At 33.4% G+C, this 23,173-nt stretch overlaps 1 protein-coding gene across 1 annotated transcript in view; it reads left to right on the forward strand.

Annotated features, from left to right (window-relative positions):
* LOC144845791 (uncharacterized) overlaps positions 1–23,173 on the forward strand; it is a 72,231-nt gene that overhangs the window by 3,320 nt on the left and 45,738 nt on the right. The window contains exons 2-6 of the mRNA XM_078703225.1: positions 9,930–10,053; positions 13,144–13,280; positions 13,955–14,018; positions 14,213–14,315; positions 14,678–14,808. Coding sequence (XP_078559351.1) covers positions 9,946–10,053; positions 13,144–13,280; positions 13,955–14,018; positions 14,213–14,315; positions 14,678–14,808 — 543 coding nt within the window. The 5' untranslated portion in view covers positions 9,930–9,945. The remainder of the gene's footprint in view (positions 1–9,929; positions 10,054–13,143; positions 13,281–13,954; positions 14,019–14,212; positions 14,316–14,677; positions 14,809–23,173) is intronic.

Genomic DNA, 23,173 nt, shown 5'->3' on the forward strand with positions numbered 1-23,173 from the left:
TAGCTGTCATTAACCCAGTTAAAGAGTGAGTGGTGCTAAAATAAACTTATAGGAATGGTGTATGTGAATGATTTCTCTGGAATATACGTCCCTATAGCGCGTGGTTTCCACTAGAACGCAACGCAGCGACGTACTGACGCAAAGTGCTGTATTGCGTAATCACAAGTGAGAGCTGACGACGCAGCAGTGATGCAAACATCGAAGGTTTGATTTCACGCAGGCGGTGGCAAACCAAATTATTGGAAGGGCATTTTGTTACGTTGCGTAGGTTGCGTTACGTTGCGTCGCTAGTGGGAACCAAGCTTATCTGTGCAATAGTTGAAGCCTCCACAGCAGCTGATGCCGAGATGAAAATCCATAACAATTCCACGTATGACACATATTCATCATCCTATAACATAATTCAAATTCAGACAGATTAGGACTAACTAGTCAAATGACACATACTAATGACTGGTGATTTATGGAATCGTCATCCGTAAATGTTCTTGTTATTGTTTGAGTATCGTTACTATTGAGCCAATAAGCAGTCATACTAGATAATATGCTTGGTTCCCACTAGGACGAAACGCAAGGACGTAAGTGGAACGCAAGTGATTGGGCCAATCACAAGCGATGGATTATTCGAACTGTCGCTTGTCATTGGTCAACTCTTGCGTTGGGTCACAGTGGGACTTGCGACGCAAATAAATTGACTAATCACAACACGGTGGATCGTGCGAACTGTGGCGTGTGGTTGGTCAACTCATTTATGATTGATTCCCTAAAGCGTGGTTCCCACTAAAACGTAACGCAAGGACGTAAACGCAACGCAAGCGTTTTAACCAGTGACAAGCGAAGTTATAGACAGTTAGCAATCACAAGCGAATAAGCCATCGCTTGTGATTGGTCAATTCACTTGCGTTGCGTTACGTCCTTGCGTTGCGTCGCTAGTGGGAACCACGCTTTAAAGGACGCAGCACGTAAGCGCAACGCAATTGATTCATTCGAACAACCGCTTGTCATTGGTCAATTCGCTCGCGTTACGTCCGACGTCCTTGCGTTGCGTTCTAGTGGGAACCAAAACATTGCGCTTACGTCCTTACGTTGCGTCTCTAGAGTGGGAACCAAGCGTTATAATGGGATATGATATGAGCTTGCTTCATTGTTGACGATAACTATTAACTATTTTTCCGTAAGATCCCCAATATGGAAGAACAACAAAAACAACAGCACCTTTGTGTCTATGAAAAAATCAAATAACACACTTTACATTATGCTTGAAAGGTGCAAAATACCTTGATGTATAGAGCGAAACAAAACCGTAAGGGGCTCAAAAGAGGTATATATCTGAGTTTGGGAAAAATGTCAATATTGTGTTTACTTTGTATCACCCCAGACACTGACTGGACACATGTACTTCTTTTTAAGTCTGACCTACTATTACAAATCAATTCCGGAATGTAACTTCTTCATCAAGTTGAGGATGTGATTTCCGTCTGGCTCAATTTAAGCTTTAATCTTCAATTGCACTGATACATACCATTTTTGTTGTCAATCTATATTTTTAGTCGCGTGAACGCGACTCTATAGTTCACTATGTCGGTCGGTCGGTCTGTCGGTCTGTCGGTCTGTCTGTCGGTCCGGTATCACTATGCGTTTTATCGCTTTTCTGTACTTTTTGAACTGTTTTGATGTACAGAAAAGTTTTAAAGTACATTACTTTTTGAAAGTTCATTTTTTTGTGAGAGCACGCGACTTATGGCTGTTGGCCTTGTTGTAATTCGGTTTAGTCCTTACTACAATTGCGTTTTATTAGCCTGTAGCTTAAATGCACATTTAGCTGCAGCAACAATCATAAATACAGTATTTACCTATACAGTAGGCCTATATTTTCTTAACTTACACTCAAGATTATTTCATCCTGTAATACACGGTTACCAGATTATCTTGAGATATGGAAGTAGCTTCTTCTATCTATGTTACATTAATTGCTACATTTTCTACAAATTTATAGGCCTATTCTTTTTTTAAAATTTTGATCGCATAGACTTCATCAACTTACTAAAACACATCTGAAATTGCTAATACTGGATGCGTTGTTATTTACGATTGATACAACTCATGGGTTTAAACAGCATCATATCTATTTATCTTCGATTATTAAATAAGTAGTATCTTGTAGTACACTGTAACATTGCGTGTACTTGTTGATAGGCAGGGAAGAAAATGATCAGATTAAACTCTCCCCGGGTTTACGCTGGCTTATGTAATTACAGTCTTTTTATTAGAAAATAATTTAACACAAACACAAAATAACAAATTTAATTTGTTTTCAAGTTATTTGTTTTGCGATTTAAAAACAATATTTAAATATAGAAAGGCTCTTGTTGTTAATATGAAATTCATGTCAACTTTAGGAACATAAAGACATAATTGAAGTGTTGTTTACAGAGGTAGATGGAGACCTAAGGGGCATAGTCGGGGGTTCAAGTTCGTTAATATAGACAGGATGCTTTAGGTAGATGATACATAGTATCTTAATTATGATGAAAAGATAATGGAATACATATAATTCGGTGCCCCGCGCTATTTATAGGAGCTTTTCGATTTCACGTCGCGGCAATCAAACAATATGTGCAAGCTCATAATTTCCTTGTAAACTGCGTAGTCTATGCAGGTCTATGTTATCAATGTAACCTTATGCTAAGAATTTCGTTTTGACATTCATTTTTTATGATGAAAACTGAAGTTTAATTTCGATTTCATTAAAGATGACACTAATTGTTAAAAAATTGCAATCTCCTCCTATCCGTTATACGAATGACATCAATTATGAATAATTACTGATCTGGGTTATTTTGATTTTGATCTACTGTAAATTATGCTCTCTCCTTTGTAAATACCCGCATCCTACTTAAGTAGGCCTAAGCATGTTATAGTCTGTGAAGTGATTTACCAATCTTATGAATCACAGAATGGAATGTTAGGTATATGTTTTTGGATTTTTGATCTATTAACTTTCAAATTGAATTAAATTGCTTAATGGATGTAGCTATTAATGTTCATGTACTGCTTAATTGGGGGAAGTATAGTAGTTTATGTTTTTATATTTACCGACATCATAACATAATGCAACACTGTGAACCGTATATATTCTATCTAACCACAAACTATGACCCGGTTTCTAATTTAATTCCTCAATCAATTATAGGCTGTTGAAAAGAGATATAGGATTATTATAAATAGTGGTACATATGCATACTTAAATAGGTATATGAACAATATATATAACCTGGAGGGAAGATCAATTTGTCATGTCGATTTAAATCAATCAATAAAGTTTATACATAGTTACTGTGATTCATCGAAAAGCCCCTCGGTCGAAACCGCCGCATTACACTGAAACGTCAACAAATTAAAAACGCAGTGACATTTATTTGATACTTACTTACTACTTGGGCCTATTAGGACTAGCTTAATATCATAGTAAGCAATAGTATAGGATGACCACAAATAATAACTTATAGTGAAACCCCAGAGTCTACCAATCAAACACACCTGCCTATCGTACGTACCAAAAAGGGGGAATTCCCTATTCAGCAACAGCGGCTTGTACAACTTTCTTGCGGTCAAAAGCATTAAAGGGTCTTTGGAAAAAAAAAGCCTAATGCTTTTCAGGAATATTACGCCGTGTTTATATCAAGCTTAGCAAGAGAAAATATTTATCATGGAATGTCCCTCGTTCGTAAAAATGGCTTAGAAGTGACTGTTGGAAACTTACCAAACTTTTAGACAACTAGATACTGCTGATGGATTTGTCTCGTGCTGTTGGGGTTACTTCCTTTCCCTGTCTCACAGGTAATCAAGTGACATAATGTCAAATCCTGTTAGTTCGTCGAGAATACACTTAAGCTCTGTCTGCACTATCAAATTTAAGTGACAAAAAATGAAAATGATGATTTCTTAGCACTACCATATTTGGGAATATCACTACCGTATTTGGTAGTTTAATAGTGTAGACGGAGCTTTACTCTCTGCTCAGAGAGGCGCGAGAACAATATGCAAATACCGAGCAATTCAAGTGAGTATCTATGCATGGTGAGCTCCCGTAATTGATTCGGGTGGTGGGGTGATTAGAAAAACTCAAAACAAACTTTGACATGAAGAAAGAACAAATTAAACAATTTATTTCCGAAATTTACAATACTTATGAATGGTTAATTCTGAGACCTACTAAATCATTGAGTTTAAGGAAACACCTTAACATTTAAGTTGATAAAGTAGGCCTAAACCTCATCAACTAGGCTCTCTTCATAGTTCTGACGAAGAAACGGGATCAAATGACTTACTGGAGGCCCACCTACTCGTCGTGTGTACTTCCATGGAAAATTCTCAATCATGATAGGCCTTCTTCAAGAACCCAGAACCAAGCACGAAGGGTAGGGCCTGCACAACACAAAGGAATTGTCTCTTATTTGTTTATTTTTTCTTTACGAGCACGATAAACGAGAGATTTGATTATTGTTCGTAATATTTTGTTTATGAATATTAACCTGAATCGATGTCTATAACCATTAATAGAAGTATAAGAATTTATTTCTCACTAGTGGTGGATCAGCAGCACTTTCGCTTATGATTTGTCAAATTACTTGTTGGGTGAAAATGCTCTAGTGGGAACCAAACTTTATGAGAAGTAATTCCGATCGTCTGTGCGTAATCCAGCCCAGTTACAATGCATTCACTTACTTTACATGTCAACTATCAAGCTGACTGTTCAACGTTCTCAACTCAATTAAACTGAACGAATGTGATATCTACCTGGGTAGATATCCCAGTCATGTTGCACATTAAAGTTTCTCCTCAATGCATGTTCAATCACAATTCTGAACCCCGTGTGGTATGAACAGGTGTAAAAATAATGTTTAAAATGTGACTTGTTTGACGAGATTGATATAAAAGATGAGTCACAACAGTCAGCTGTTTGGTTCTTGCTTTTTTTCTATCATCAAACTGGGTTTTTATGTCTTCCGAAGGAATATATAATTTGAAACAAGGGAACATCTTTCAATAAATAATAACATATTATAGACGCTTAACAATCAAAGAGGGTTAAAAAGACTTGCAACCAATCAAGTTGTTCCTATTAAACTCCTCCCACTTTTGACATTCTACTGGATAACTCGTTGAATGATTGACATTGTTCGTTGCTACATAGAGAATTTCCATTTTCACGGCTTTCTATTTCTGTGAATATCTGTTTTTAATACTATACAATATTGTGTCACAAATCCTTAGAACGTAAGCAGTTATAATCCGTTCAGATATGTATGGTGACTTGGAACAAAGGCCTCGATATTAAATTAGATAATTTTACGAATAAATGGCGATTTTGACTGAATACGTACTCATCGTAGCATTAGCCTAATGGTCTATGGATAACATATCTATAAATCAGTGTAGTACAGTTTACGATATTAAATTATATTTACCATGTTTTTTAATTTTATAGCACCGAAATGATATATTATAGTTGTCAAAAGCATGGATATTTTATTTGATATGTTATGGTTGCTTGCTTTTATGGAGTTTGCTTGCCTGTTTAATAAGTAGGCCTATGGTACATTTTTTTCTGAGAGTTTGAACTTTAAATACTGTACGATTAGATAGAAACATGTATACAAGTATTATTTGAAATTATTAATATGTTTAAAATATTTAATGATCACCCTCAAATCAAGTTTACATTTTGTTCAGCAAAAGTGTACTACAATGTTGCGAGAAAGTGTTGTAACCGTCCTTTCTGTACAGACAACTGAAAAAAGGAACAACTTTTGACGAGGGTGTCGGCAATGTTAGATGCTAGAATTGTCACAAACCCGAGTGAGAGAAATGCATATGCATCAGTGAATTATAATACTTGTTTTAGTATAGTGATTATGTTCAAATTTGTTAAATGTTCAACAGTAGGCCTACCTTAATAATTAACACATAGAGTTAACTCAATGGTTGATACATTCCATCTTTTCAACTATGACCTTACGTGTAAGTGAAACAAGTATATAGTTATGTGTTTCTATTTCTACCTGATAGGAAGTAGAATTCCAAAGGTTCACAATTAATTCTGTTACACTTGACTTGCAGTGTTTACATAATTTCACTATTAAATATTTATATAGCATGTACAACGGGCTAGGCTGCTATCCCAACATTGTGAGGAACACGGAATAGCGGTTTGCTTACGAGACGAAATAAAGCCTTTATTTAGATTACTGGAGAAACAACTGAAAAACTTGTAAAATGCCCTTTATATTTGATCTGTAAGGAATTATAATCACGTGACTTGTCTTTATTCAACTTACCGATCAACGGGTAATTGAGAGACTGAAGTGGATATACGCATTCGTTTACAACGTATATAAAACATTCATTCTTTCCATTATTTCTGCTGTCTATCTACCATAGCGTCAACATCATTTATAGCTGAACTAGATTGTACCCGGTCTACTTCGAACTTTCCAATGTTAGACATCATCAGCCCAAGCTTGTCCAGTTACTGTCGTAGGCCTACTAAATAGGTATAATAGCAAAACAGGTCTACATGTGTACCGGTATTGATAAATCTCTACCATTGTAAGTTTTCGTTTGTTGCGATTTATCACTGTTAAGGTAAGCATACATTTTTAAACATGGTTTAAGTCGAGCGCTATCCAACGTATCATTATGATGCCCACTTTGCCCTTTTATTCATGATTGGCCTACTTATGGTATTTCCTCTGTAATAGAACTGTCACATTTTCTCTTGACTCAAAGTCCACATTCCATAGTAAATGTTCATAGTCCAACTTTTTTGAAAGTTTACATGCGCCTACACATATCGATATAGGCCTAATGCTATTCTGGTTGATTGTGGAAACTTCAGTTTGCGTCAAACACAGTGTGAGAAGTATTCACAAACGCACGTAAACGCGTCTACATTATGCATCAGGAATTATTATAGGTGTGGTCGATTCAGCAAATCGTCAACAAATATACCGTAAAACTTCGAAAAGATGCCCATAGGCTTATATGTTTAGTAATGGGCTTCTTTTCAAGATGGGTTTCTTTTCGAGATCACTTTTGCAGACGAAAAAGAGGGGCTTCTTTTTGAGGTTTTACGACATTTTCCATAATTTTCACTTGGTTCGCTTTTATACAAAATTAGCCAGTGACGTTATGCTTTAAACTTTATAAAAAACAAGGTCATATACATGGCTACAGTCGCGTGCGAAATTTGAGTTAGTGTTTACCGACCGACCACCCGACCGACCGACCGTTGTTGTGTCCATGTAACTGTAATTTACACAAGGTACACTTACAAGTGATTTTGCAACCGTGGGTTAAGAATACCTTTATTGAGATGTGCAATCAGTTGAAACTAAGAGAAGTACAATTTACAAACTTTGTTGTAGCATGGGTAACCCTGTTTTCCAAATAACTTTAGCATCAATTGGCCTATATTTTTATGATATCTCTTGATTCCTGTTTAGACTATACTTGTTCGTTCCATTTATTCATGCACTAGTATCAATCCTGTGTAGTTTCTTTTTTCTTAGACATGCTCTTTCGTCGTTTGTTCATTAATTCATTGTATAAATTCCAATCATCCTATTCACCCACTAACATTCATAAATTCATCAATAGAGGACCCTAAATGATCACTTTCTACACAGAGAAAAATAATTTCGATATATAAAATTATCCGTTTATATTTCCTTTATTTATTTTTCACAGTTGATTTGGTTGGTTGTGTAAGGCTGATTATTTTTTATTTATCGTTTTATTTTATTCGCTTTAATTATTTCAGTTGGATTATGCATGGTAATGGTTACGTTTGATTTTATTTATAAGGTCTTGACAAGAGCCTCTGTCCCCACCCCATTGTGCAAGTGAAATATCTAGGTCTTTCTACACTATAATTGAGTCTTTCACTCAAGGGTTCAATGACAGGAGAATCATAGCCACGAACCTAACCCACAAAAAAGCCTTACAAATTGTTAAAACATCAATTGGAGATTTATTGTGCATTGTTTGCAATTTAAAATGACTTCTATTCAAAAAGTAAATATAGTATCAACTTTTCATTCAGTATGACTTTTATGGACTGTAAACATTTATTACAGTAATTACTTGTAATTAAACAAACACGATACAAATAAGATCGTATGAGGGTAACTTGCGTACTAACTGTACGCACGTCATTCATTGATTACCGTACTTTCTACGTCAAATATCACGCGTTTCGCAAACAGAATGCGCGCACTCACAGTGATATCAAATATCACCAAGTATAAAAGACAATATCTCTATGGATTTTGAAGAATATTTGTTACACAAGTTTTGAATATTTTCTTTTATTTGTCGACACGTTAAAAGGTGTTCCCATCGGAGTGTATCGTTGGTATCTGGGGTTCTTATTGTAAAGTAGTCAGATCATTTCTGTCAACAATTAAATAAACTAATGGATCGTGTACAAGGGCTATATTGTAGACCATTGATTCTATAACGGGGTTCATTCATCTAACAATCCATTGTATAAATAAAGCACAATAATGTATACTGGTAATGATACCTTAATTATGACAGTATTATGTACATTATTGGTAACACAATATGCACGCGCCTTGGCTGTAATATTAATAATGTGGATATTTCACGTTAGCAAAAGTAGTATAAAGGGTCTTTCACACCTGTTCCGGCACGGTTCCGGTCCGGCGAATCGAACATCAATGTTTCGTTTTCACGACGCTCCACGCGGCTATGCACCAATCGATATGCGCGTGGCCGCGTGAAAACGAAACATTGACGTTCGATTGGATTTTCCGGCGCCGAACCGGAACAGGTGTGAAAGACCCTTAAGTAAGTATTATTAAGCTAAAACTGTTCTTATTGGCTTTCTGTTTTTCAATGAAGAAAAAATAAGATTCTGGACAATCACAATGACCATTGTGATTTTCCAGAATCTTCAACCATCAACCTTTGTTATTTTTAATTCTTTACGACATTTTTGTGTTGAACTTGAACTTTATTATTGCAATTCATTATATAAATAATTTGATAAAATATCGCATATAAAAAATACAAAACATAGCACTCAACAAGTAATTATTCGCCGGGCTGTGCAGGCTCTCTCTAAAATTTGTGAACAGAACATTTTGGAATTGGAAGCATTTTAACTAATATTTATGATTAACTAATACTATTGACAAAAGACACATCAGCACTAAACATTTAATTTATCATAGATACTTACTTAAGCCACAGATCAGAACGAATGTTTTGTACCTTAGTAGAATCATTAGATAATACAAACTGATAAAAATGTAAATAGTAAATAAATTATAATACAAGTTACTATCTTTTAAAGTTTTGATTAAATAAATTACATGCCATGTACAGTGTTGTTTATTTAGAATTATACTTTAGATCAACAAAATATAACGTTGTGTTCATTCATTCATCCTTATAATAATATAACATCGTAATTTATATGTTTTGTTTAAAGTTCTTTGTTTTTAACTTTAGTATGAGTTATAGTGTTTCTCTCTTGTTTCCCTTACATGTTCAGCCCATGGATTAAATAATGCTATGACACCATTACATTACATTACATGGGGAAACCTTGGTAGGCCTATATTTTCCCCAGGTCTAACCATGTCTCTGATCATCGGGTGACGCCCTACCCTCACCGTGTTCCATTCAAATACGATCTTCTGCAGTTATGTTTGAAGGTATATATTGCATTAAAATGTGTAGGCGACTCAGCATTATAGATAAACATCCTGCGTGGGGATTAACTGCCCGAGAAAAACATAAAAGTAAATGATAAAAACAGAACAATAAAGTCTGTTTAGAACAATTCCTTCTTTGTTTGCTTAAATATTAATATTCTGAATGTCTTTATCTTGTAGGTGGTCTACTAAAACTATGAGGACAAACACAAACAACAGTTTATTAATGGAGTTACTAGCAGTATCAATAATCATTCTAACAGCAGGGGTAGGATCGTCATCATCAAGTACAGATACACGATTGGTTAGTCTGAAAGTTTTTAAGTTCTGTATTCCCTCCCTCTTATATAAATGAGGCCGCTAATGTTTACTGATATCTAGATGATTCAGAGGACACAGCACATTTCCACATCTGAGAACATCGCGGGAAAATTCGTATTCTCTCAGAGCACTCGTGTAAAACTGGTTGAATTTAAAAAAAACACCCCTTATTTTTTGTTTTTAGTCGCGCGTGCAACGCGACTCTACAGTGTCGGTCGGTCGGTTGGTCGGTAAACACTAACTTGAGCACGCGACTGTAGCCATGTAAGGCCTTGTTTTATTTATTAGGTCCCTATAATGTGTCCCCAACTACTACAGTTTTTAATAGTAATGCCCTAATAACAACTGAATAAAACTTGTAATAAATCTTATAGTTTTTGTCAGCAGTTACATAACGATCATATTATCCATCAGTTCACATTCAGGAATTGTGTATATGATTTTGTGATTATACTGATACTAAGTCTAATAATGTTACCAATTGCTGTACCTTAATACAGAATTAAGTAGTCACTTGGCGTCTATGGGGTGCCTGAATAGAAATGATTTAACGAATCGGAATATTTGTTAATATTAGTAATATTAATATGTTTTAACCAGTTTTATACTTTAAAAAATTCGTCAAGTTGTTAGCAAAGGAAATTGAATCAAAGCTGATTTCTCCTTGGCTATAACTGTAGAAATTACTTTTTTAAAATGTAAATAAGCTCAGAAAAGAAGATTGCATCAATGTGTATTTATTGATGGGATAATTATCTTTAAATCACGATTGTTTGGGGATGGAGCCTAACTTAAATTGGATGCAAGAAAAATTGAAGAGAGAACCCTATATTAGAAGGAACAATGACTAAAAATGGTCTAACTAATACAAATAATATTGGGCTTATAAGCGGAGGTCCATGTGCTTGTTTAGAGAGCGCCCATTGTTAGCCTACACCCTTATGAAAAATAGTTCAGGTGTGCCGTTCATCCTCAAATCCAAGATGGCGTCCAAAATTGCCACCATTTCATATCACAAACCTATTATTGTTCGTAACTCATTAAATATTATTTGTATCGAGGAATAGCTATTAACATTATCTTTCCAATAAAATAGGAATTTTGTGTAATCATTTTTACTAGATAGCTTTTATTGACCCAAAAAGATGATTGTTTAGCAACATATTTTTCGGCATCTCATAACCTCAAGAAAAACCTTAAGCTATATAATATATATTGTTTTCATATTTTCTCACAAACTGAACTAGTATATGATAAAAATAATATGTAGATTACAAGTTTCTGTGAAAAAAGCTAAAAAAAAGTTTTAACTATGTTACGGAAATTAAGAAAGATCTGTTGATAAACCGTCAGTCAATCAAAAAGCTAGTCATCCACAATAATAAGTTCATTTTTACCTATTGGTAACAAAGTTATTTATAATGTTATTAAAGTTCGTTAGACAAGCGAAGGATAAAAATGTCTTCCTATCTACACTGTATACATTATGTGCTTAATAATGTTGAAATGTTTATGCGTTTAAGGATTTGTTGATGGAATAATTTACTTCCTATGCTAAAGTCACAAGTACCGGTATGTATGTTGATGGGAAATACCGGTACATCGGCAAATACAACTTCCCACGCACAATGTGCTGTTTATGTCCAGTAGCAGAAGAACCTAGAAAACATTAAAACAGGTCCACACACAGATATTAATAATAATTTAGACCTATAACCATGTTACCACATGTTGTAATGTAGGTCTGTGAACGCGGTTCCTTTTAACTTATGTTTCAGCGGATCTTTTTAATTTTTATATTTCTTGTTTGTAATGTAGTTTGCCTTTGGTCTTTGACTTATGCGGAATTATTAAATTTGGATCAGGAAATTATAGAATATAACATTTACGAAGTGCGTGACAATATCAATTGACATTTGTTACGTGTTATGGCCGGCTACTTGCTTACATCAACAGCAGACTTAAGACTGTCAAGTGTCCTTTTCTATACGTGACTGAACTATATTAGTATTAATAAATTGCCTACATATTAACATTCACCAATTATTATGTTCTTGGGATTCCCGTTCAACAATTACTGCAGAAAATGGTCAGAAAAAACATGTAACTTCTACACGTGTTGGAGTAGACCTACATTTAGCGTATATCTAAATAAAATTGTTATTATTGTACTTTATTAGGACTCGACTCTTATCAAATCATCAAATGCCTATATAAAAATATGAATAAATTAAATATAATCATAAATCAATTGTTGTTTAATCGATTATTAATTCTCAAAATGTCGTATTTTAAACAGAAGAACAGAATAGGGCCTACAGTAGAACTCTTATTAAGGGGAAACGGCTGAATAATAGGTGTTCGTTATAGTGTAATATATATTTTCCCTCATACATTTCAGGGGAAGGTCCCAAAGTTCTGCTTCATTGAAACTATGATATTTTTAGACAAATAATAAGAACATAGAAAATGAAACCTGATTTATTTCAATATAATACTAGGAAATATAAGCTTTGATGTTTTCCTACGATGAGGTATTTGATCAACTTCGGAAGTTGTAACAAGGGTAAATTGTTACGATGGAAGAATGCCAAGTTTTTTTGTGACAATGTTAGCAACATAAAAGTGCACATGACATCTTCCTAGTGATGATGTGCGAATAGACAGGTAATAATATATCGGTATGTTATTTGTCCGAGGGATTATTCCTATGAGCATGGAGCAACCGCCATTGCTGTATTTTAATTGGCCTAAATATTGCTGCAAATAGTGTGATATCGAATCAACCTACAGTAATATTAAATTTTCAAAATATTGATGATTTATACTATAATTTCGAAGATTGGCGGATCAAACCATGTAGGAAAATGTTGGAAACTCGGACTGGGCATGCGCACACCCCAAAGAACGTCTGGGAAAAGAGAGTCTATGTAAACATAAACAATGAGATGCACGTAGACGGTAGTTATCGTCAGATGAGCGGCGTTTTATTGTAAGAAATATTCTTGTTTAAACTACTAAAAGCATAAAAATTGAGATAGTAAATAGGTCTATAATTATTTTATATTTCCAGATTCGACGTGAGCGATCAATCACAGGGAGGTCATCATCATTCTGGGGAGATTGGGGTCAGTGGTCAGGCTGTTCTCGGTCATGTGGGGGAGGTGTAGCGTCGCAAGTTAGGCCGTGCTTACGACGGAGACGTTCAGGGTAAGTATAGCCTAGGCCTAAACAGAAAAAAAGACAATACTTAAATACTTTTAACGTTGATTATTGAAAATGTATTACATTTATCGAAAATGGTTAAACTATATTCAGATTTACAAATAATGTCATTGAGTCCTGGTTACCTTTTATCCTGCCTCATAGTGCGTGCAGGTTCCTCTGCTTAAACTGGTTTGCTCATAAATGGAATAGGGCTATTTTACGCATTATCTATTCTAATGGTATTATGTTAAGTGCTGTACCTTAATTAGCAAGTAATTAAAACTAGCATTCACACATAATCATTTAATACTTTATAATTGAATTTATAATAATTCATTTTTATAAAAAAACATTTTTAGAGGGCGCTATACTTTCAACATAAATAAGCACTTACTTCAACTAACATTATTGTAATACAGTATTCTTACTTGCCCGGGAAACTGGGGCAACACCCCTGCCGTCCATCCCTGCATTTTACATTTCTTTATTAAATTCATAAAATGAAATTTGTTTTTTCATCTATTTTGTTACAATATTTTTCATAATTCTCAACTTTGTTAATTCTAAGCATATAAAGGTTTTGTATTTTAAATTTTGGTTTAAAAAAAAAATTAATTAAAAATGCTACTAATCTATAACAAACAAATATTAATATTTCAATAATTGATTTATTATAGGGCAGTAGGAATGGGTCATCATTGTGTTGGCCTTTACAGGCAGTACAAGCAGTGCAATACAAAGGTATGATCTATATATAATTATGTTCAAATAGTATTATACTTTTCCAACTTTTGATTGGTTGATTTTGTATCATGTGCCATGCATTATTATCTTCAATTTCGACAATTGAAAGTACTATTGCATAGTCAGCTTTTTAATAAATATTTTTGAGAATTGAAATAAGAGAAATAATAACAAGTCCTCTTTTATTTTAGCCTTGTCCAAATGGAAGCAAGGATTTTAGAACAGAGCAATGTGAATCATACAACAATATTCCTTTTATGGGTCAACTTTATGAATGGTACGCATTTGTAAAAGGTAAGACGATTTGCTGTTTGGTTTAACTGAAATTTAACGGTCATGCTGCTTGTCTAGCAATCTAAGTGTGCTGGGTTCAAATCCTGTAAGATGTCAGGATTTTTTTTCTAAAAAAAAAATTAAACCACTCCACTCCCAATACTTTGTTCATTTAAAACTATAATGTCATTCTTGCCCAATAAAACAATCAACAAAACAGTTTCCATTATAAATAAACACAGTAACCACTACTTAAACAATACATACAAAATAGTTTTGCTAAACAACAATAGCGTTTACCATAATTTTCCAAAAAGTTTTAATTATGTTGTTTAATATTTAAACTATGATCTTTTGTAAATCTTTTGTAAATTATATTTCAGAGCCAATGGTTTGTGAGTTACATTGTAGGGCTAAGGGTTACCATTTCTATGCAAAGCACTCTGATAAAGTTGTTGACGGTACAACATGCAGGACAGGAGACACAGATGTGTGTGTAAATGGAATGTGTAAGGTAGGACAATCAAAATCTTTCTATAAAACACAGTTAAAAAAGGTTGCCTAAAAGTTTTCAAACTGCAAGATGTCTTTAATCATGTTATGCATTGTCGAGGCAAGAGCAAGTCATAGTCTAGACCATAGTTTTGGTGGTAGGTAAAGACTGGAGGGCCAGACGACACATATTATGGCTTGTGTGTACTTTAATGAACCCATTCAGTTGGAATAGTAAAGCTTACCCCGATTTCCTGGTCAATCTCGACCCCCCTTGTGTATAGACAAATGAGTACCATGTGATGGCAACTCAAAATGGACACTAGAGAGTTGTTGTATGTCCAGTATCTATTCCAATGTGCTTTGAGACAGTTATCAATGTAGAAAAGGTCATCATAAATATGAATCCACTATACATGTAAGATCTCCACAATTGGAATAAATCATGTTGACACATAAGGAACTTCAGTCAATTACCTTACAACAAATTTTATTTACAATTTAGTAGTTTAACAGATCAGTGACTAATATGACTAAGGTAATTGAACTTTTATGTGTTTTAAACATTGCTCGCCAATTTTGTAGTCAATATGAAACCTTTTGGGCTTTTTATTGGCATAAAGGTCTCAGTTGCAAAGATTTGGAGACTAGATTTTAAAAACAAAGAATTATCAACTTCAGAAACAAAAGTTTTAAGAAAAACATATTACACTGTTAATGCAATGGATTTATTTTAAAGTGGAAATATGCGGCATTGCTGACTCACAGGCTTTATCAGGTGTTTTGTATTACCAAAGTGATTTGTATACTGCCCTCTATAGTTATGTAAAAGTTTATGAATACCTGAGTGACTTGCTATTACTCATCACCTCAAAATAGAACGAAAGAAACGACTTAATAATGCTGGGAGTTGATTGCACTTCCTGTAAGCTCAAGTTATATCACTTTGACATTTCAAGGTTTGTAAGTTCAATAAAAAGGTTTAAATAGTTGTAAATATAATACCCTTTATGATAATATACACCAAACACCAATAAAGTGAGGAAATAGCTTGCCTAATCTTTGTCAAATTTGTGAATGTACCCTAAGCTCTGTCTACACTATCAAACTAGTTAGACAAAAAAAGTTGGCCCATTATGACATCATCATGTCCATATATGGGCACATCACATTTGATACTGCAGACAGAGCTTTAGTCTGTATAATTTTAGGAATGAAAATAAAATTAACTGTTGGTAATTCTATTAGTCCATTTGTATTCTCATTATCCAACTCATAAACATTCATTATACATATGTAATTGTACCCATAGTCAGAAAAGCAGATTGATAGAAAGGCCTTATACAACGCCTATAGAATCTATGGTTTTTGACATCGTCCCAGACAACATTTTTACTGCCCTTGTCTCTTCTTGCCATCCCTCTTTCATGTTTATGTTCATAATTATTTGTTATCTTTTTTTTAAATGAACATGCCTACAACTATCATGCATCCCCTAATATGATCATCATCTTCAGAAAATGTCCCTTAATTCTGTCTAAAAAATGTTTCGGATAACAGCATTGGTTTGGCATATGTTGGATTATGTCATCAACATCTTTAGTTTGGCTAAAGCTCTGCTACACTATCAAGCTTTATGTGGCAAAAAATGTGATGTGCCCATATGGACATGATGATGTCACTTCCATATTTCGGTATAGCACTACCATATTTGGGTACATCAGACTGTCTTTTTTGATAGTGTAGACAGAGCTTAAGAGATTAAAAATAAGAAAACTAACCTCAAATATACCATGCAAGGTATCTAAAGATTATAATCTATTGTTACTAGTAGGCTGATTAAGGAAAGAACCAGTAATATTTATTGAGTTCAATGTCTGAGTTAATTCAATGAATCATCTTGTTTAAATTGCCTCAATCATTTCTTATTACCAGTGTGCTATGTGATCCAATTTAAAAGTTTATTTATTAGATTTTTTTGTATATGTTCTATGGAGAACTTGATTTATTATTATCACTATAATTATAATAACTTTTATTTTTAGTACCGATATAATTTATTAATTTGCTGATATTATTAATGGCCATGTGACCATGTTCCTTCATCATAAACATTACAACCCATGTCTACTACTTTATTTTGAGAACAATTATAATAATTTATGTAATGTTATTGTTCATTTTTATATTTACATAATGTCAACAAGCAAAGAATACATTTAATATTTATTCACCATCAAAGGTATATAACCTGCTTTTCTCCAAATTTGTTCAGCCTCAACTTTCCTAAAAGTTGCATCATTTAAAATTCACTTACACACCCTCATCTTACCTTACCTCCATATTCCTTACCTTCCACATTCCCCCCTCCTACCTCTATCTTAATTACTGCAAACATTTAATTTTAAAATGTCACCATAATGTAAAGTTTTGGTATTTTTTAATATCTCTCTCGAAGTGCCATATCATGACATTTTGGCGATCATGTTGTGCCACAATTCTCTGTCTATTGCCATGTTCAGCAACTCCACTTCTTTGGTTTTCTCACCTCTATTCCGAATCCATTCAGCTATGCTGGCCAACCAAGTAACTCTTTTTCTCCCCCTGCTTCTTCTTCCTTCTATCTTACCGGTTAATGCCAAGTTCTCCAGACCTCCCTTCCAAGTTCTCCAGACCTCCCATATGTTTTTTAATATAAACATGTGTAAAACACCATGTACAATTAGACCTATCAATCATTTGGAAAAATGGGTTATAATTGATTGTACTCCATCATTCAAATTAGAAAAGCAATCATTGGTTATTTTCCATATTTTATGACTTATTACAATTTGATTGACAGCTGTAAGATGATTGACAGAAAGAAGATGTCATATGATTAAAGCTGACAATGCATTTGTATTTTTCCACCTGTTTATAACGACAGTATGATTAATTCAAATTATTTGGGAATTGAGTTGGAATTACGAATGTAGGATGACATATGAGTCACAACAATCGGTGTCCATCTGGGATGAACTATAAAAAAGTAAAGTGATAATTTAACTACAATAGGAAACGACTTCAACCGATTGGTTAAAGTTTTTTTTTAAGTTTTCCCCTGAAATCGCACACCTTTCTTCTTCTGCATTCTCTTCCTTTTAGACTACTTCCACTTTTCATCCTTTTTCAGCTGTCGTTATCATATTAAAGTTTTAATTCATTTTACATTGAATTTAAAAACTTGGATGGCTTGAGAAGTTACAAAACTGTAATGACTAAAATCCCAAATTCTATTATTATTTTATGTTGTTGAATAGGTTGAAATGTTTTTGGTCTCTCTCTCCCTCTGTTTCATTTCCCTTATGGTCTGCATATAGATATCTCACTGCATCTCAAAACAACATCTTTTAGTGACAGTTGTTTTTACCCCCTGCAATTCAATTTGCAATGAATATTATTTTTTCGATTGTAACAATTTCCGTTAACCCATGTTCTGCTTTCAGGATGTAAAATGATTCTTTTCTCGGAAGCCTACTTTCAGCTCACTGTCGCCTGTCTGTAGTCTGGGTCTATAAAGCGATCATGTCCGAGGGGCAGTCATTTCAGAAGCGTGCTTAAATTTTGCCTTGACTGTTTCTGTATGTTGAAAGCAAATTTGAACATTAAAATAAACGATCTTTATCTTGATTTAATGTTTGATGTTTATTTTTCATGCATACTATTTATGTTACCTAATAGAATAAAAGAGTATTAAGGAGATACCTTCAGGACCCAACCAAGTATTTCCATAATATGGGTGTCTGCTGAATAGATGTTGAAAACATCGCAGTGTTAAAACATAATACATTGCTACGCATTCATTCATGGTACAGGAGGGTTCTACTACTATATGTTTTTTTATAAAATCTACCACTAAATTGGACAGTGTACATATATATATGTACATTATATAATATTAATGACATGAAATTAATAGCTGAGGTAGATCATGTACTGTTTTTTCTTAATGCTTAATCGGCTAATTGACAGCACTAGGACACTAAAAATTACCTCTTTAAACTTACATTGGAGACTGTTATTTTATGTTGGTCTAGACCTACCACTAACTTATGCTTTAAGGCCTGGCCACCTGTCATGCACAGACTCACCAGCCTGGAGTTCTGATCTAATAAATTAAGGTTAAAATCACATCCTAGTAATTATAGTTTGCACTTGATAGAGGGCGTGCTTAAGTTTCAATTTTCTGTGTATATTTAAAAGTTAAAAAAAATTTAAAGTAGAATATAAAGTAGTTATGTACTGATTTGACAAATGTTTGCTAAAAATGATGTCGCACTTCTCTGGGACAACCACTATTCAGGAGACATCCCTGAACAGAGGGAGTGTCCATGTTTGTGCAGATTAGCTGAAACAAATTATATTATTGGTCTAAATCCCAGGCATTATTTATTATTTTAAATTATTTTCTATATAAATTATATTCATTCTTCTTAAGGGAAGTAAATTATTATCAAATAGAAATTTGATTTATATTGTAAAAGGTATTATAGTTAGAAGCTGTTTATGTGAAATGTCCACTACGAGAAGTACAATACGGAAGATAGCTTGCTGATATTTCTCCTGCCCAACATTTTAAATTTTGGTATGTTGTATTGTATAATATTGTATTGATATTATTTCGGTCGAATGGATAAAAAAAAACATGTGATTAGATACAGTAGTAAGATCAAACAGTCTTGAATGTGAGTGTCCGTTGCGGAAGGCGTCCGCTTACAAAAGCTGTCTGCACAAGCATATTCAACCATATTAACTGTAACTCAGTAAGTTTAACATGTCGTACATTGCGGGTGACATTATAACATCTGATTCCTTTTTTCAAACTCAAAAACATGTTAACAAATCACAATCAATTTAAAGAAAAATGATAGCAAATGGGTTTCTAATTACATAAATGTGAAATGTAGTACATATGTATCCAGTAAGTAGCGTCAACGATGATGGTTCAGGAAGGCTGTGTTTCAATGATAAGACTTCTGCTAAATCTAATTTAATATGAATTTGATTGAAAAATATATAATTTTTAACTAATTATATTATGCAACAATTATTTCTTTTATTGTAGTAATTTATTAACTATAATTTTTTACAAATTACTCCATTTATATAAAATTAGTTTAATAAGAAAAAAGCAAAATAAAAAGGTTATCACTTTCCATCCACAGAAATTCCACACTGTTCCTTTGTCAAGCCTAATTCAATTTAATAATTGTTGAACAAGCCATACTAATTTTAGTTAAACATGTATATTATATGTCATGATAATAGAAAAACTAGGAGTACAGTATTTGTTGGGAAACTACACAAATTCTCTATAGTATTTATTACATTTTTCGTTTTCTTTGTTCTTTAATGTTTTCACGACAGAGAGAGTACATTGACAGGTGTATTATTTTAGGACTTGTTGACACTGTTGTAAAATTAATTTAATTCAAAACAAAGAAAATATATTCATCTCACAAAAGCATTACTTTTTTTAATGTAATGACAAACAAAATATTAATACAATATATTGTTTGATGGTTTGCATGGAAAAATGTTGATATAGTTTGCAAAAGTTTTGAAAAGAACTGTTGAGTTTGTCAATGTTTTGATCAATATACAATACCTGAGGACAATCAAAGTATATTGATCAAAATGTTGAGAAACTCAACAGCTTTTTTCAAAACTAAATCTACTGTATGTGGTGTACTGCAAACTTTATATCAACAATATATAATTTTCATGCTCTTTTACAGAGAAATACTGGTCAAAATGTAATGATTTAAATTATTTTTTAGGGGGTTCTTTCCCCCCAGCCTGTATAGAGTAATCCATTCTAGAAATTTGCCTGCTGGGTATGTATAGCCAATAGTAATATAAAACCAATAGTCTGAATTGAAATAGGTAGGGTCAATAGATAGAAATTTAGTTCTGTTGAAAAACTATGAATATGGGGTGATGATAGATAGACAACCTCATTATAACTTTGTTTCAGTTGTACTTCCTTGTGTTACTGGACACAAAAATATTTGTAATATTCCTTGTTTAAATAGAAAGTATATTTTCAAACCTTATTTCACATTCTAATACAACACTTCTGTTGATTTACCATAAACATAAAAGTACATGATTATAAGAAGAAAAATGTAGGTAGCTAATTATTTTTAATGGTCCTCATGGTAGGCCTAATCTATACCTGTTTTTTTTTTGTATGTGATAAAAGTGGATGATCTACCCTGCAACCCCTAGTAAGCCTCTTTATATTAAACCCACTAGTAATACCAGAGTCCCTCTCCATTCCACACGTATGTTAAAACATATACTCAATGCTACAGTACAGTATGTAGCTATCTGTATTTCATTGATTAAAAAATGGTATTCCATATTTTGTTATTAATTACTTTATTGATGATTGTCCAAACTAGTTTTGTACAAAAACGAGCCAGCTGGTAAGCTTAGTGCTGAAACATGTCATGCCTTCAATAAAGGGGAAACAGGAAGGGGGTAAAAAATGTGTTATACTTATTGACCTGGAAAACTAAATATCTCCAATTGACGATTACGAAATCAAACAAATTTGATTAATATTCTACCAAGCAAATGTCATTTGTAATCATAGCACATAAGTTTATTTCGTGCCTAGCTTAATTTTCTACAGAATTATGTTGACTTTCACACTGTGGTTATACATTTCTAATGTTCTAGATCTCCTGGGCAACTATAGGCCTACATAAGCATAAATAAATTAAAGCACAATGAAAATCATTCTTATAATATTAATAATAAGTAAAATGTTTCGGGGTTATGTCCTTAAAACCCTTGGATGACCCCAAGCAAGCCCCGAACCCCACCTCTTATGATACACTGTTTTTTTTTCAATCTTATATTGTGTGAACTTATTATGAAGTTTAAAAACTTGCACCAGGATTTTACTGTAATTACACATCATGTATGTGAATGAACAAATTTAATCCCAGCTTACCCGGTCAAAACCGAAAATACTAACAAGATGTATAGTGACATATAGTTAAGTAGCTATTAATAAAAGGATTTTTTTATGTTCCTGTTCTTTGTTAAGAATACTCTAAAGGTTAGATACAATCAAGCAGAACACCGCACTTTCCATTTCGAGTAATTCATCAGCGATGTACTTTGCCGTGTCTTGTAGCGCAATTCTTGGATGGTGTTTTTTTTTTCTTTGATGAGAGAAAGAAAATCAGTTATGTCTTACTTTGATACATTATCTTTTCTTACATCATTATTCGGTAATTGCTTCCTGTTCTAATGTAACGCCTAACAAGAAAAGAATGCCATTAAATTTTCACCTTTAGGAAATTGGTTAGATTTAACACAGCTGGCACTCAATTCTTTACTTTAAATTGTAAGAGTGCGAGTCAAAATTAATTAATTTCATCAACTATTAAAAATAACTAAAAGGAATTTTGTGGTAGTAGCATCACCTAATGCTAAAATGGTCTACAGTTTCATCAAAATTAATGATGAGGCATTTAAAAAAAGAACTAGCTACTCTTCTCGTTCTGCTCTTCTCGATATGTCTTTCTTTGATGTCATCAACCGTTGATTACCTCTCTTCCTCTTCATTCTTTTAACACTATACGTCACAGATTGTCTGACCTTGGGGCATACAACCTTGTGCTTCCATTTATTCTCTATAAACTGTAGAAAACAAAACAATTAACAAAACTGCACAACTTTTGAAATATGCAATTTATCCAACTTTTCTACATGGTAATTATTAACAAACATGACTATTTGAAATTAGGCCCTTAACTATTTGATGAAATGTTTTTATGCAGTAAGTCAAATGTCCTAATATGGCCTGAAAAAAACCTAATAATAGTTAGTAGCTTTGGGGTTTCATTCATAGAGACTACATTGGTCAACTATTTGTCCACTTTACTTTCTGAACTTCTCCAAATCCACATTTTGAAAGTTTCCAGCTTCACATGAACTTTCTTAAAAAAATAATGTTTTAGATCCGTACATGATCAGACTCCACTTCTTGACCAGTTGGTTCCTTCAATCTTATAATCCACCAGAGTACTGCTCTAAGGTTCATCCATAAGTTCAGCTTTTTTTATGTTGCTATTGTTATAATTTTAGACAAATCTTTAAAATAACTTACTAAAAAGCACATTTCCATCTCATTGGTTCCATTTGTTTTAAATTTACTTTCATTCATTCAACACTTTTTCCCAAAACAATTGAATTCTGTTCTTTGTTATGATGGCACACCCTTCGGGATGCATTCAGTCTACAGGGCTTACGTCAGGTGTTGTTAGTAGAATGAACTAAATAAAAATGACACTTCAACACATCTTTCTTATAAATTTAAATTGTTCTTG

This window comes from Antedon bifida, chromosome 6, assembly GCF_963402885.1.
Source record: "Antedon bifida chromosome 6, ecAntBifi1.1, whole genome shotgun sequence".
Classification (NCBI taxonomy): Eukaryota; Metazoa; Echinodermata; class Crinoidea; order Comatulida; family Antedonidae; genus Antedon; species Antedon bifida.